This window comes from Anser cygnoides, chromosome 11 (assembly GCF_040182565.1).
Source record: "Anser cygnoides isolate HZ-2024a breed goose chromosome 11, Taihu_goose_T2T_genome, whole genome shotgun sequence".
In the NCBI taxonomy this organism is placed as follows: Eukaryota; Metazoa; Chordata; class Aves; order Anseriformes; family Anatidae; genus Anser; species Anser cygnoides.
In genome coordinates, this window is record NC_089883.1 from 1,587,347 (window position 1) to 1,603,346 (window position 16,000).

A 16,000-nucleotide genomic window follows, 5' to 3' on the forward strand; every position below is an offset into this window, starting at 1 on the left:
TGGTAAACATTTTCTTTCCGACTGACACTCGGGGAAGACAAAAAATACCTTATTCTCCCAAAAACAGAACAAAAAGCATCCAGAATATTTTATCAGCGCAGCTCAGAAGGAAAAATAGGGGAAGAATTCAGAGCTTGGCCGCACAAAACAAAGAGCTCATTGACGGGATGCTAAATATTCTGGCCCAAATTTGTAGATTTGGGGGCACGATTTGATTTTGAGGTAATAAAATGAGCTTCCTGGCTTTCCCATGGGTGGTAGGAAACTACAGAGGGCTGCCCTGGACCAGCCTCTGCAAGCGCTCCTTCTCCCCATCCTGGCTTGGGAGAGAAATGGGACTTTTGGGTGGCAGAGGCAGAAAGGGCTCGGGAGCGCAGCACGGCGCCGCGGGGGGAGCAGGGGCCGGATCCTGCCCGCAGGGGGGTGCCCTTTGATGTACGTAGCGTATGAGACCGGATAGAGGTCCAAATCTGAATCAGAGAAGATACCGCGGGGCGTTATTCTTAGAAAGTTATCCAGACTTCTCTTGGCAGAGAGGATGCACGTGGCTTCTTTCTACCCTACTGCAGTGAATATTGGAGTGAAGGGCTTTATGAGCGATTGAAGTAGGATTTCTTTTCTCGAACAAATCACAAGAGCAAGTACCTGACTGCGAGGAATGAAGCCATAAATCCCCCCTTCACAAGTGCTGCCAAGGCCTTTCAATAACGCACTGCGTATTTTTCACAGGATGCCAGACGTACATGGACATAATCATAGTCCTGGACGGATCAAACAGCATATATCCTTGGGTTGAAGTTCAGCACTTCCTGATAAACATCTTGAAAAAATTTTACATCGGCCCCGGCCAGATACAAGTAAGCCCGTGCACGGCTCGTGCGTTCCCGTCTCACGTAGATTCCTCCGGCTTTTCTCAAAGTCTCTTTTCTGCCAAAAGTACCGTAACTTAGCCCTGTGCTTTTTCAAAATAAACTTCCAACGTATGCCTTCTAAAGCTGAGCCTGTGGAAATAATGCTCACATCAATGTCCTTAGATGAGCTACGGGGAGAGCAGCAACCCACACCCCGGCCAGGCACGGGGAGGATGAAATCATATGGAAATATCGAAGTATTGCCCTGCAATCGTGCGCTTATTTGCGCAGGGACTGTGCTGAGCTCCATGACAAGCAAAGAAAGGGAGGACAGATGTGTTTGGGCTGCTCCTGAGTCCTCAGCACTTGGCAGAAATAAACCCCGGGGCTGCTGTGGGGCCACAACACAGCACAGCACGGCCGCATCGTCCTGTATCTGTGTACCAGGGGGCAACAGCAGGCAGAAAATGGAAACAGAATCGAGCACTGGTCCCACAGAGGGTCCCAGAGATTGCTCCCAATCAGTGGTCCCATAGAGGGAAAACTGGAGCAAATCGAGATTTTACTGGTGGCCGTGGACAGCCAGGGAGGTCAGGTCCCAGTACCAGCAGGAACACAAGTAGGGATGCTCAGCTGCTGGCTCCTGCTGAATCCCTGTTCCCAGTGGCTTCCTCTTCGGCTGGTGAACACAACTGCAAACACTGTTGGGCCCTGATATTTATTGTCACTGCTAGCCCCACACGCTGCCAAAATACCATCCGGTTCCTGCTGCACTTTTACCGCTTTTATTTTACCCTCTTGCCTGGCCCAGATTTTAGGAGGCATTTGCGGCAAATCCCCCTGCGGCAGCTCGTGTGCAAGCAAGCAACGCGTGTTTTTTTGCTTGCGCGTGCAAACGGATGCTCGATCATGCAATGTCATAGCGCAGTTTTGGGGTTGCAGAGCAGGCACCAGGCCGCCCGTGGTTCCCAGTCAGCGCTCAGCACCGCTGTGCCCAAAATGCAGCCCTGGTGCTGCTCCCCGTGAGGGGGGGCGCGTGCCCTCTGCGCTGCTGTGCCCTGCCACACGGCAGGCTGTCGGCGTGACCTGTCTGTAATCCCTAGGTCGGCGTGGTTCAGTACGGAGAGGACGTGGTCCACGAGTTTCACTTAAATGACTACAGGTCTGTAAAAGACGTGGTGGCAGCTGCCAGTCACATAGAGCAAAGAGGAGGCACAGAAACCAGGACTGCCTATGGGATAGAGTTTGCTCGGTAAAAATTTCTCACGTTCACCCCAAGAAGTTTGCAGTGGCTGTTTTAATTCCCTCCTCCCCGCACCACGCTCCTGCCCTCCTTGCTGTGTGCAAGGCAGGGGCGCAGCATGCTTCTCCAAAAACGCCCAGTCCTCATCTGATGCTCTGCAAGGGCTGAGCCCCGAGCTGCAGAGGGGCCGGGGGTGGGCACAGGAGCAGATCCCGAACGTGTCTCCTCTTTCTGAAAGCACCCAAAGCTCAGACATCACCCCCAGCACTGCCCTGCAGCTGGCCCAGCTCTTCTGCACACCCGGTGTGTACTGGGGAGCCCAGCATGGCCCCGACCCACAGCTCTGTCTCCTCATTTACCCAGGGCTAACTCTGTCCCTGCATATTTTTACCACAGCCTGACCCGTATTCCGGATTTAGTGCATCCTGCCGAGCTAAAGGATGCTCTCTGCAAAAAGCCAGCTCCGCTAGAGGAAAAGCCCCCTTTCAAAGTCCTGAAGCATTCCCTGAGCATCCCGCACCCCACTGCACCTCCCTGTGTGCCAGCAGCCCCCCGATCCCCCCCCGTGCTTTGTGACCTGACCGTTGGGGCTCGTGTCCCACCGCAGGGCATGCAGGGCGACACCTCGGGGACACGGGCGAGCGCGCGGGGGCTGCCACGACCCCGCCGGCGACGCTGAGCAGCCCAGGGCATCTCTTCAATTGCAGCTCGGAAGCGTTTCAGAAAGGTGGCCGGAAAGGGGCAAAGAGAGTAATGATTGTAATCACAGATGGAGAGTCGCACGACAGCCCAGACCTGGAGAAGGTGATCGAGGACAGCGAGAAGGACAACGTCACCAGATACGCGGTGGCGGTGAGTAGCGGGGCCCTGCCGCTGCAGGAGGCGGTGAGAGACGCTCACGGCGGGACGTGGCTGCCCAAGGAGGTGCTGGGGAGGGGCAGGACCCTGCGAGGCACCCAAATGGCATCCGTCCTTACAGCCCCCCCCGCCCTGCCTGCTCCCATCGCGGGGTGCCAGGCGCAAAGGGGAAGAACAGACCTGGGATGCTCTGGGACGGCTTTATCCACCGCGTGAAAACACCTGACACTGCCTTCCTCTCCCAAACCCAGGTTCTGGGTTATTATAACAGAAGAGGGATCAATCCCGAAGCCTTTCTGAACGAGATAAAATTCATAGCGAGCGACCCGGATGACAAGCACTTCTTCAACGTCACCGACGAGGCAGCGCTCAAAGACATCGTGGACGCGCTGGGGGAAAGGATATTTAGCCTGGAAGGTGAGCGGGGCGCCTCCCCTGCACCCCCCAGGGACGCGCTGCTCAGCACCGCACACCCCAGCCAGATTCGCTGTGCCGGGTCCTTTCTGGAACGGTTCGTGCTGGGGGGGCAGGAACACGGAGCCTCCACTTGATGCACGCACCCCAGCACGCACGTTTTGTCTGATAAAAGGCTTCTTTTTTTTTTCCTTTTTCCTTCCACGCTTGCTGGTCTTCAAAACTACATTTGTCTAAATTTCATACTAAAATGGCATATTGGGACAAAGCCTCGAAACAAAAGACGGAGGGTTTTCACTGAACGTCTCAGCGTTTGGGGGAATATTGGGCAAACCAGCCCATAAACTCCCCCCCATAATCTCAGCCAGCCCAGCGCTTCTGTGGAAGCATATTTCACTGGGCGAGGAATTTCAGCCAGCTGCAATAATTAAGCGAGATCCTCCGAATCCGCACTTTTATGTGATCCTGCAGTTTGTATCTAGGAAAGGAGGCAGCACTCCCGCTATTTATTAATTCTGCGTTTATTCAGTGGCTCATTGGCAGCACGAGCGTGTGTAGCTGGGGGGATTTAGGGGGGGCGCGGGCACCTTTGTGCTCCAGCAGGGTGGAGGTGGCTCTCCAGCCCGGCCAGACCCACAGGTCACCTCCTGGAAAGCTTTCCCTTAACGACAGAGTCTTTGTTTGTTTGTTTTGAAGGAACCAACAAGAACGAAATCTCCTTTGGACTGGAGATGTCCCAGACCGGCTTCTCATCGCACATCGTGGAAGTAAGAGGGTGACCTCTTCGCTCTGCTCCCGCCTGCGCGTTTGCTGTGGGCGGCTGACCGGTGGAAAACGGGGGGGAGGGAGTGCAGAGGATGAGTTCAGGCTGTGAATTCGGGCTGTTCAACTGCATTACTGCCTGCCCGCCGAGCAGGCAGTAAATGCAGCTATTTCATTTCATTTCATTTTTATTTTTATTTTTATTTTTATTTTTATTTTTATTTTTATATTTTTATTTTTATTTTTATTTTTATTTTTATTTTATTTTTATTTTATTTTATTTTATTTTATTTTATTTTATTTTACTTTACTTTACTTTACTTTACTTTACTTTATTTTATTTTATTTTATTTTATTTTATTTTATTTTATTTTATTTTATTTTATTTTATTTTATTTTCTGAGAAGGGACCCTCCTCCTGCCCCTTCCTGCAAAACCCGTGATTTCTGGCAGGGACCATTTGCTGTTTTCCCTCCCCGCACTCTGCAGCCCCCAGTAGGTACACAGCCCAGGAGCAGCGGGGCTTTTAGGGACCCCCACGAGCATTCCCCCACAAAACCAACCCACAGGGCCCTCACCCGTCCCACCCTCAGCATGCATCACCTTCACCCCTCTGGGCAAGAATCGCTTCCGATAGGAGAAAAATAACACAAAAAGAGGCCCAAAACCCATCCCCAAGGCCACCTGAAGAGCTTTGGCAGGGGATGTTCGGTGCCTTTGCTCTGGCTCTGTGCTGACGGCTGCCGTCCCCCCCCCAAGGACGGGATCCTGCTGGGGGCCGTGGGCGCCTACGACTGGAACGGGGCCGTGCTGAAGGAGACCAGCAGCGGGAAGGTGATCCCGCTGCGCGAGTCCTACCTCCAGGAGTTCCCCGAGGAGCTGAAGAACCACGGCGCCTACCTGGGTGAGGGAGCCCCGCCGGGCACAATCGCTGGGACGCGGTCGTGGTTGGGTGCTTCGTATTTGGGTGATTAATATTTGCTTAATATTTGGGCGCTTAATATTTGGGCGCTTAATTTTTGGGTGCTTAATATTTGCTTTATATTTGGGCTCTTAATATTTGAATGCTTAATATTTGCTTAATATTTGGGCGCTTAATATTTGGGCGCTTAATATTTGGGTGGTTAATGTTTGCTTTATATTTGGGCTCTTAATATCTGAATGCTTAATATTTGCTTTATATTTGGGTGCTTATTTTTTGCTTTGTATTTGGGCTCTTAATATTTGGATGCTTCATATTTGCTTAATATTTGGGGGGTTAGTATTTGGGCGCTTAATATTTGGGTGCTTCATATTTGCTTCATATTTGGGTGCTTCATATTTGGGTGCTTGATATGTGATTGCTTAATATTTGTTTAATATTTGGGCGCTTAATATTTGGACGCTTAATATTTGGGTGCTTAATATTTGCTTTATATTTGGGTGCTTAATGTTTGCTTTATATTTGGGTACTTATTTTTTGCTTTGTATTTGGGCTCTTAATATTTGGATGCTTCATATTTGCTTAATATTTGGGGGGTTAGTATTTGGGCGCTTAATATTTGGGTGCTTCATACTTGCTTCATATTTGGGTGCTTCATATTTGGGTGCTTGACATTTGATTGCTTAATATTTGTTTAATATTTGGGCATTTAATATTTGGGTGCTTAATATTTGAGCGCTTAATATTTGGGCGCTTAATATTTGCTTTCTATTTGGGTTCTTAATATTTGGGCTCTTAATATTTGGGTGCTTAATATTTGCTTAATATTTGGACCTGCCCTGCCCCTGGCACCCGGGGAGAGCCCCGCGGCGCCTGCTTCGTGCCGCACAAACACGACTCGAGTGCAGAAGCGGCTCAGACCCCATCCAGCCCGGGTCATTCGCAGTGCTTACTGGAACAGTTTAAGAAACACTGATGAAATTTCATGCCCGGGGAGGAAATACCTGCTGTGCTAATCCGTTCCATGTGTGGGAGCCCCGCAGTGAGGATCCCAGGCTGGTTGCAAAACGAAGCCTCTGCCCGGGCTGTGCGTGCCCGCCTGGGCACAGAGCGGGGTCTGGGGGCTGCGGGGTCACCCCCCGGCACGTGGAGGCTCTTCCCTCTGTGGATGGGGACACGAACTGCCCCGGGTGCTGTTTTTCTTACTGGAAGCAATGGTAAAGACAGGAATATTAAGAAAGCCCTGGTGCATCCTGCGGCACGGCAGCCCAGCTCCGGGACCGGGGTGCTTCAGGGCTGACGTTCTGCTTAGAAATATTGTCCCAGGAGAGGAATATATGGGAAGGCAGAGACTAAGGTACGGTCAGTGCCCAGGGAAAGGGCTCTGTAAGCCCCACCAGCCCCTCTCTTACTCAAAACTCAGCTTGCTGTGACCCTGAGGGATCTGATCCAGCTTTACAGTTGGCTGTGCTTTGAGTGTCTAAAAATTTAATTAGCATTTAAAACCGACTGTGAATGTGCAGAAGCCTGGAGCTGCCTGCAAGTCTGAAAGAGGGGATTTTGCAACCCCAGCATTATATTCCTGTGTAAGCCCACCTGCATCCGTGAGCAAGTGGAACAGCGCAGCGTGTGACATGCAGCGCTGCTGATGCCAGCACAGAAAATAATCCTGCGGGGTCAGAAATTGGGATCGCTGGGGGTCGTTAGCTTGGCATAAATATTTGTGAGCAATGGTCGGGGTGGGTGCACAGCTTTTATTGCGCCCTGAATTTTCACATCCAGCATCAGCAAAACCTTCCGTGCACGATGACAGGGGTTTACCTGCGTGACTGCATCGCCGGCAAAGCCTTGGTTCAGAGCTGGCCAGGGCTGTGCCGGCAGCACAGAGGTGACCCCAGGCACGCTGTGGGATGGGGGGCGAGCAAGGGGCCGGATCCTGCTCACCCCCCCCCCCCACCCAAAACGCAGGTTACACCGTCTCCTCCGTCGTGTCCACCGCACGCGAGCGGCTCTACGTCGCGGGAGCGCCGCGGTTCAACCACACGGGGAAGGTGATCATCTTCACCATGCACAACAACCGCAACCTCACCATCCACCAGGCGCTGAAGGGAGAGCAGGTAACGCCGGGGCACGGTGCTAAGGGTGCTTAAGAGGCTCAGCAGCGCAACGTGCCCGTGGTCAGGGACCTCCTGCACCCACGGCTCCAAAGCATGGGATAAGAGGGGGCTTGAGCCATCCTTGCCAGCGAGGGTCGCGGTCCCTGCGTGCTGGCGGCGCTGCTCCCATCCCCTCCTGTCTCCCCCAGATCGGCTCCTACTACGGAAGCGAGATCAACTCCCTGGACGTGAACGGCGACGGTGTCACGGACGTGCTGCTGGTGGGAGCCCCCATGTACTTCAGCGAGGGCAGGGAGAGGGGCAAGGTCTACGTCTACTCCCTGCGAGAGGTACGGGCACAACTGGCCACCACCACGGGTCTGGGTCCCCGGGGTCCCCTCGCCCACAGCCCCCAGAATGGGATGCACAGGGAGATGTTGTCCCCTCCACCAGCACTTTGGGACACAGGTAGGACGTATCATACTGGTTTTCCTGCCTGCTGCCCTGCCACCCTCAAATCTTGTTAAAAAAAATGCAGTTTCTGACCCAATTCTGACGGGCCCTGGGGATTCAGGAGCAGCAAGAAGATCATGCTCAAAATCCAGGGCTGCGCGTGCTGCCCAGCACAGCAGGGATCCCCATATCTAAAGCAAAATTTTCATGCAATTATTTATGTTGCTCTAAAAGGAAGGCAAAGCAGCCATCAAAATGGGACTCACCCACACCACAGCTGAAGGCTCACCCCGTTTCCTCCTCGTGCCGACTCAGCACCCCTCTTCCCGGGCTCTTCTTTGCGGGCTCCTGGCTCTCCCCAAGCTTGTGCATGAGCCGGGCTTTGCAGAGGAGCAGCAGAGCAGCCCCCGAGCTGCCCCCGCTGCCAGGGGCACGTTTCCACCCCGCGGCACCTCCGTCCATCCCAGCACCCACGCGCCAGAAACCCAGCGGGTGAAAGGCTCCGTGGATAGGTGTCGGGCTCTTTGTTTTACAGGACTCCAAGGGGTTGCTTCTTGTCTGTTTGCTTTCGGGGGTTTTCCTGGCTCTCCAGGCTTGCTGCTGAGGTTGTTTTTTTTTTTCCTTTTATCCCCACAGAACCGCTTTGTTTCCAGCGGGGCCCTGGGGGACCTGCAGAGCTACCAGAACTCCCGCTTCGGCTCCTGCATCGCCGCCGTGCCCGACCTCAACCAGGACTCCTACAACGACGTCGTGGTCGGGGCGCCTTTGGAGGACGACCACCAAGGAGCGATATACATCTTCCTCGGCTTCGAGGAGACCGTCCTGAAGAAGTACAAGCAGGTACAGCTCCCGGGGCTTTGGTCGGCCCCATCCTGCATTAACCAAACCCAGCGTGAAGTCGACGTCCAGCGACGTCCGTGGGCACCAGCGCAGTCAGAGGGTCAGGAATTCGTGCTCAGCATTTCCTCCTCGCACAGTCACTAGATAGCTTCTGTTTTGGTGGGCCCGAGACAAAACAAGCGTATGGTATGGAAAACACGCTTGAAATTAGGGGGGATGCTTAGTGCTCAGTGCAGTGACTTGCCTTGGGTAAAATATTAGAAACACTTGTGAGAAACAGTAAATGTCAGCAGAAATCTTGTGACGGTGTCTCCGAGGGGAAACTGCTCTCACTCCCTGGCAAATTAAGTTTTTTAAATTAAGAACCCAGTAACGTGGTGGGGACTGGCACAGCAAACCTCAGCGCGCCCCTGCTCACGTGCGAAGCCTCCTCCGTGCGGCTGCGGCTGGGCGCCAGCTCCGCAGGCAGAGGTGCTCCTGATGGAAACCAGGCTGGATTTTTTTTTTTTTCCTCTTTTTTTGCTTTTTCAGCGGATAGCAGCTGCAGACCTCGGACCAGGCCTGATGTATTTTGGATGCAGCATCCACGGACAGCTGGACATGAACGAAGACGGGCTCGTGGACTTAGCCGTCGGCTCTCTTGGGAACGCCGTGCTGCTCTGGTTAGCTGCGTCTCTTTTGGCACTGCCCCTGCCCCAAGTCCGCTGCAATGCGCTCACGTTTCCAGGGGAGTGGTAACCTCCCAAAAATCCGACCCATCTTTCCAGAATTACAACCCCTCTCCAGCAGGGCCAGGGGATTTAAGATGTAGCAGAGCCCTAGAAAGACATCAGGGTTGTTTTGCGTGGAATTTCCTTGTTAGTTCCCCAAGAGCTTCAACGCAGTGATTTCATCTGATGACTCGCTCAGATTCCCTCTGTCCTTATTTAACAAAGCAACTCGATATTTTCGAACACTGATTAATACTTGCATGGTCCCTTGAGGCTGTTAGGACGGAGGTAGCTGCCCCAGCTGAGATGTGCCACCTGCACCCACCCTGGGGCTGCTTCAAACACACTGATGTGCGTGCAAGGGGCCAAATCCTGCCCTCAGCGCTGAGCCCCTTCACTGCCATAAGCAGGAGGCCAGTGCATGCTGGAGATCTTATTCCTCCAACGCTACACAGCCGAGCTGAGGGCAGGTCAGCACCTTGTGGTGGCCTTTGGGAAAGGTGTGAAAAGGGCTCCCCTGGAGACGTGGGAGCCCCCTGGGGGCTGCTGAGCCGTGCGTGGGTGCCCCGTGCTGCAGCGACCTCCTGGCCCTCGTTCGCCCCGCAGGTCCCGCAGCGTCGTCCAGATCAACGCCAGCATCCGCTTCGAGCCCTCCAAAATCAACATCTTCACCAAGGACTGCAAGCGGAACGGGAAGGATGCCACCTGCATGTCGGCCTTCATCTGCTTCACCGCCGTCTTCCTCTCGGCCCACTTCCAGACGGCCAGCGTGGGTAAGCAGCGGGGCTGCTGGCGCTGCAAACCCTCGGTTTGCTCGTTACAAGGGCTCTCCAGCCCCGAGGGAGATCCCAGCTCGGGGAACCAGCCAGGAGCTCGGTGCGTTTGGGGTGTGCACACCGCGAGCGGCCTCAAACCCTTTTTGCCCCCAGCTAGCATAGCAGGGACCCCGCTCCGCCGCCGCGCTGTGCCGAGGAGCTCCCCAAGGACAAACGCTTGGCGGGGCTCGGCCTCATCTCCCCCCTCTGTCCCAGGCTTGCCTGGCCACGGTGCGTGTGACAGCCCTGTCCCCAGCACCTCGCAGCCCCCGGGGCAGGGCAGGAGGGGACGTGGCCATCCCGCAGAGCTCCTCCGTCCTCCCCCTGCCGCAGGACACATCTGCGGACCAGATGTGTGCCCTGCCGAACGGCTCGGGGGATCTTTACGGCCGGGTTGGCCGGCTCTGCTTTGAAAGCCCCGCGTGTTGCCGTGACCTGGTGGGTGCCCGTGGCTCTGCGGGAGGAGACGAGGGCGGCTCGGCCCCCGGGACCCGGCAGCAATCGCTCTTGAAGGGCGTTCCGGCACGGGAAAAAGCAGGTCACGAGCAGAGCCAAATTTATTCATTTCCACATGATTTCTACCCAGAAAAGCCTCCCTGTGGGCAGTGCTGCTGCCAGCTCTTTGCTTCCCTGCATGTTTTGCGTCATGGCGCTGTGGTGGGTGCAGCTTCCTCCTGCTCAGCACCGGCTGGGGACCCTCGGCTGCTGCCCCTGCGCTGCAGGATGCAAACGTCTGCGGCAAAGCCGCGGGGAGAGCACAGCAGTACCTCCAGAAGGGTTACAGGCCAGCACGTGGATATATGAGCCAAATATTTATATATCCTGCACTAATTTTACTCAGTGCTGAAGTTCCTGGTTTGACCTGGAAAGCGGATGCTTATTCCAAAGAAATTCGGGTTAAAGGCAAGAGCAGCCCAGCCCCATTTCCCCATGGTGTGCCCATGCCGTCCACCCCCAGAGGCATCTCAGCGCAGCCCCCCTTGCCAGCGGGGCGGCAGGATTGGAGTGCACGAGAGCCCAATTTTTGGCCCGGTGTCGGTGTACAGGAGCTGTAAGGACGGGGAGAGCGCTGAGCCGCCCTGCTCTCGTTGCAGCGCTGCACTACAATGCCACCATCGACGAGCGGCGGTACACGCCGCGGGCTCTCCTGGACGAGAGCGGGGAGCGGCACGCTCACCAGGTGCTGGTGCTGCCAGCGGGGCAGGAGCACTGCGACAGGCTCCACTTCCACGTGCTGGTAAGTGGGGACAGGACAGGACGGGACGGGAGCCTCTGCTGCGGGGCTGCGGCCGCCCGAGCGAAGCCGTTCTGCTTGCACAAAGCAGTGGGAGGCATCAACAGGGCGACGGCAGGGGTGTCGATGGCCTCACGTGGCTGGAAACAAGCCTGGGCCACGAGCCTGGATTTATTCACACCGGGTTTGATGTGGTCAGGGGTGGACCGGGGCCACGGAGCCGCCAGCACGCTGCAGCACTGGCTGCATCACACCCCAGCTTCCTCCGTGCGCTCCTCTGCAAGCCACTAACCGTGCCACCAGGGACAGCACGCACTCAGTGCCTGGACCAGACTGGTCCTCCTGCTCCAAAATCAATGAAAATTCTTTTTTTATTTTCCGTCGGGAGCCATTGCATCTCCATGCCAGCCCCCGCTGCTCTCATCCTCTGCAGCCCAGACCATCAGGTTCATCTCCCTAGGCGCAGGAGCCAGCAAAACCCTCGGCATGGCTCGTGGGGAACAGCTGATGCACAAACCTGGCCAAAATCAAACATTCCCAGAGAATGATGAGAATTCTTCGGAAGCCAGCGAGGGCCGAGCTGCCAGACTGGCCCGGCCCCAAGCCCCAGCCTGAACTGCCATGAACTTCTGGGAAACTCGGTTCTAGAGACGGAGCCGGGGGTTGAGCTCCAGAAGGAGCTCGGTGCAGAGCAGCCCAGTGCACCTCGTGTGTTAGGGGCAAGGCATGGGGAGAGCCGGGAGAGGCTCAGGGAGAGGTACAGGGAAGGCACAGCTCGGTCACCGTCTGAGCACGTTATTATTTCGTGAAATAACCACACGTGGCCCCAGTGCTACCTGACTTTGTAGGAGTCCTGCCCTCTTCAACCGTGCTCTCTGCCTGTCCCAGGACACGGCTGACTACGTGAAGCCGGTGACGTTCTCGGTCGACTACGAGCTGGAGCACCCCGAGAGCGGCCCCATGCTGGACGACGGCTGGCCCACCTCGCTCAAGGTCTCGGTACGTGCAGCTCCCTCCCCTGGGGGTCTTGCCAGGTGCCTTGCAAGGCAGCAGGCGAGGAACCCTTGCTGTCAGCCGGAGCTGAGCAAAATCCACCCAGCAAGGGCAATCCTGCAAAGCTCTTCCAGAGGCTGAGCATCTCCGTTTCTTGTTTCCCTGCTGGGTGGTTTTGCTGTGGGATTTCAGGGCTCTGGCTGCCCAGCAGGTGGGGGTGCTGAAATGTGGGGGCTGCAGCAAGCAGGGTCTGAGCCTGCCCAGTTTGTGCGGCTTTAAGTGGAGGGAGAAAAGGGGAGCTTAGCTGCTGAAGGCTGGGTGCATATCAGGAATGATTAGCGTCCCACAGGGGCGCTGGAGGCTGGAGGGGCTCAGGGACTGTAGAGGACACCGGTGCCTGTAGCTGGAACTGAAAAGCCAATTTGGTGCTAAGCTTCGCCATTGGGCTTATCTCTGGAGGAGCCATCTGCTGCTTTGTCTTGGGGCTGCGACCCCCCCCCGTCCCTCCTGTGATCACAAGATGTTCGGGACCCGCTGCAGCCTGCAGCTCACGGCCAGGGACACAGAGCATCACCCAGCTGTCTCATTGTCCCCACCAGGTCCCGTTCTGGAACGGGTGCAACGAGGATGAGCACTGCGTCCCTGACCTGGTCCTCGACGCTCGAAGCGACGTGCCCAGCGCCATGTGAGTGGGTCACACCGAGCATCCTCCCCTTGGGCTCACAAACCCCGGGGCTGTGCTCCAGCATTGCTCGGGGTCCCTCGTCCCACAGCCCCAGTGAGCACCAGCAGCCGGGACCCGGTCCCCAGGGACAATTCTGCTCCTGCTGCTGGTGGCAGCGGGCTGGCGGTGAGCAGAGTCGTCCCGCTGTGCTCTCGGGGTTCGTCTGCTCCCTACGTGGAACAAACTGGTGTTTGTTCAGGGAGCCCGCAAAACTACTGATATCTGGTGCCATGGTGATGGGCCCCAAAGACAAATCAGGAAATAACAGGGGACTAAATGCGAGGCTGGCGTTACCCGCCTGGCGGTCGCAGGCTTGACTCACGCAGCAGAAATAATTACACGCTGTGTCTGATCCCTTAAAGAGCTTTTAAAGGTCGTCCCTGAGGAGCGCAGGAGCCCAAATCTCTGCTCATGCTGATGGCAGCGGGCTCTGGACCAAACTCAGAGCTGATACAAGGGTGATTTCTGCTGAGAAAATCACTTTTGGGGTTACTCGTTGGAATAGACATGTTCCCTCAAAACGGCGCCCTGGCTGCTCTGCTGTTAAAGGGAGCAGGCGGCCCTGATGTGAAACCTTTTATAATTTCCTTTCCCCGTATTTTTTATAAAGAAAATTAAGGCCCAAACACCCATCAAGTCTGCAAAACCACGCAGCGTGCTGCCTCTGCAGTCTGTTGGTGAACTTCCCTGGACGGCGATCTCAGCCTGGCTGGAGCTAAACGCCCTCCTTACCCTTTGTCAGTGCCATCAGATCTATTTTATTTTTACACCTCAGCTGTGTTAAGGGTGGATGACTGGGTCCCAGACAGCTAGACACCATTATTCGAAAAATCGGAAGGAAAACAGCGTTCCTCTCTGGTCTACACGAGGAAGCTGTGATTCCTAAAGCCCCCCAGGGCAGGGGCAGGGTCGGTGCCCGAGTGCCGTGGGATTCACGGCCGCCCTCGTCCCGCAGGGAGTACTGCAGGAGGGCTCTGCGCCGGGCTGCCCCCGCCTGCTCCACCTTCAGCCTCTCATTCGACGCCTCCGTCTTCGTCATCGAGAGCACCAGGAGGAGGGTGGCCGTGGAGGCGACGCTGGAGAACCGCGGCGAGAACGCCTACAGCACCGTGCTCAACATCTCCTTCTCCAGGAACCTCCAGTTCGCCAGCCTGATCCCCAAGGTGCGGCGCCGGGGCTGTGCGGGGAGCCCAAAACCAGAGCCTCAAACCTCTCTGCCCCTCGTAAATTTGGCATGCCTACGGGCTTGGCTCCTAAGCATCCGCGGCCTCTTTATTTTGGAAACACAGAAACGTTTTCGTCTTCCGAGCCTGAAATAAGGTCAGATGCAGACGAACCGATTTTCCCCTCTTTATTTTCCTACTCTAAAGGTTTAGAAATACTTGCTGCATGTGGCCAAGTTCCCGTCAGGGATGCATTGCTGCAGCTGAGGTCCACCTCCTGCATACAGGGGCCAGTAGCCACACGGCCAGCGCTGCTCCGTGCCATAGGCACCCTGCCCAGGCACCGCTCCTGCCCCTTGTCCACCCAGCCCTATGCAAACCCTCGCCTCTCCCATTGAGGTCTGGGAAAGCTGCTGATGGTGCTGAGCCCCCGCTCGTCCCCCCAGTGACTTCATACCCGCCGGCGGATGGCGTGGTCCTCGTTTTGTTTTCTTAAGCCCTGTGCCAACAGAAAATTGTGGGGCACGCCGCCCGCAAACTAAGAGAAGTGCGTTTTGTGATAGGTTCCTCCAAATTAACAGAGGAAGAAAAACCTACGGTGCTAGGTAACGGAGAGCGCAACGCAGCAGCGGTCACAGAAAACATTTTCATCTGGTTACAGAGGCCTTGTGCTGCCAAACAAGCAGCTCGCCGAGCAGAGGGAGACGGTCGGGAGCAACGGGCGAAAGCTTCCCAGCCCCGCCGGCGAGCTGGAGGGCGTTCCAGCAGCAGGCACCCAATTATTGAGACGAGCTAATTAATTTTTACTCCCTAGCCGGTGGCCCTGCAGAATAATATCTGTAGTTATCTCATGCTTCCCTGTGACCCGAGATCACAGAAAAATCGTCTTCCTGACCACAGTGCCAAGAATAATCGGTGTTATTCATTCATCTCCGTAGCTGAATTTTGATAGAGGATTTAACTGGGGAAGCTGGAAGGTGCGGGTTAGAGGTGCTGCTCTCCAGGAATGGCCCTGCCAGCCTGCAGCAAGCACGGGGAGGCTTTTGTTGCTTGTTTGTGTTCCCCGAAAGCTACTGCCCCTCTCCCGAGGCACGTCTGCTGGCTTCATGGAGTCGCGGCCGTGGGGGCTGGTGCCCGTGGCCAAGCCCCGTGTCTCGAACACTCCGCATCCCGTTTTAGGACGACACCGACATCAACATCGACTGCATGAGCGACGAGAAGCACCCCAACAGGAGAGTCTGCAACGTGAGCTACCCCTTCTTCCGAGCTAAAGCCAAGGTAAGGCAGCTCCCCCCAAAACCAGCTTGCTTTGGGGAGCCCCAGGTGTGCAGGGTGAGGGGGGGAACCACTTCATTTTCGAGAGCGGGATCCACGTTTTCCGCTCTGCCTTTCCACTGCACCTTTTCCTGACTTTTCCTGAATTAACAAACACAAGGCCACCACTCCCCCCCGTGAAACGCCACCTGCCCGCCCCACGTGCCTGCAGGCATCTGACGAAGCCGCTCGTGACGAAATCTTTCCAACCACCGTGTCCGGCCGGAGCCTTCGCCCGTCAGGAGCTCAGAAATGACAGACGAGCTCCAGGCACCTCTCTGGGCTTTAAAGCTCCAAAAAAAAAAAAAAAAGCCCTCTTGGATGCCTGTGGCCGTAAGCGAGGAGGGAGCAGCCCAGCTCCCCATGACCTACGGGGGCTGGGAATGCATCTGCGTGGCATCAGGTAGGCCAGGTCCTGCCAAGACAAAGACAAGCTGGAAATGGAAATTTGGCCGGCGAGCAGCAGGAGCGTTAATATTATAATCAGCTGTGCCGTCCCAGACAGTTTGAGGTCATTGCCACGGCTCGCGCAGATGTGACATTTATCACATTTTATTGTTGTTGGCCTCCGTCCCCCGCCAGCGGACCCCGTGCTGCAGATGTGCGGT

At 55.8% G+C, this 16,000-nt stretch overlaps 1 protein-coding gene across 3 annotated transcripts in view; it reads left to right on the forward strand.

Annotated features, from left to right (window-relative positions):
- ITGA11 (integrin subunit alpha 11) overlaps positions 1-16,000 on the forward strand; it is a 46,145-nt gene that overhangs the window by 19,563 nt on the left and 10,582 nt on the right. For all 3 annotated transcript variants that reach the window (XM_048046256.2, XM_048046254.2, XM_048046257.2), the window contains 16 exons: positions 730-857; positions 1,955-2,103; positions 2,802-2,946; positions 3,204-3,369; positions 4,063-4,133; positions 4,888-5,032; positions 7,019-7,167; positions 7,356-7,496; positions 8,236-8,439; positions 8,971-9,101; positions 9,756-9,922; positions 11,059-11,201; positions 12,087-12,197; positions 12,791-12,876; positions 13,871-14,078; positions 15,258-15,356. In XM_048046256.2, the coding sequence (XP_047902213.2) occupies positions 730-857; positions 1,955-2,103; positions 2,802-2,946; positions 3,204-3,369; positions 4,063-4,133; positions 4,888-5,032; positions 7,019-7,167; positions 7,356-7,496; positions 8,236-8,439; positions 8,971-9,101; positions 9,756-9,922; positions 11,059-11,201; positions 12,087-12,197; positions 12,791-12,876; positions 13,871-14,078; positions 15,258-15,356 (2,243 nt within the window). The remainder of the gene's footprint in view (positions 1-729; positions 858-1,954; positions 2,104-2,801; positions 2,947-3,203; positions 3,370-4,062; positions 4,134-4,887; positions 5,033-7,018; positions 7,168-7,355; positions 7,497-8,235; positions 8,440-8,970; positions 9,102-9,755; positions 9,923-11,058; positions 11,202-12,086; positions 12,198-12,790; positions 12,877-13,870; positions 14,079-15,257; positions 15,357-16,000) is intronic.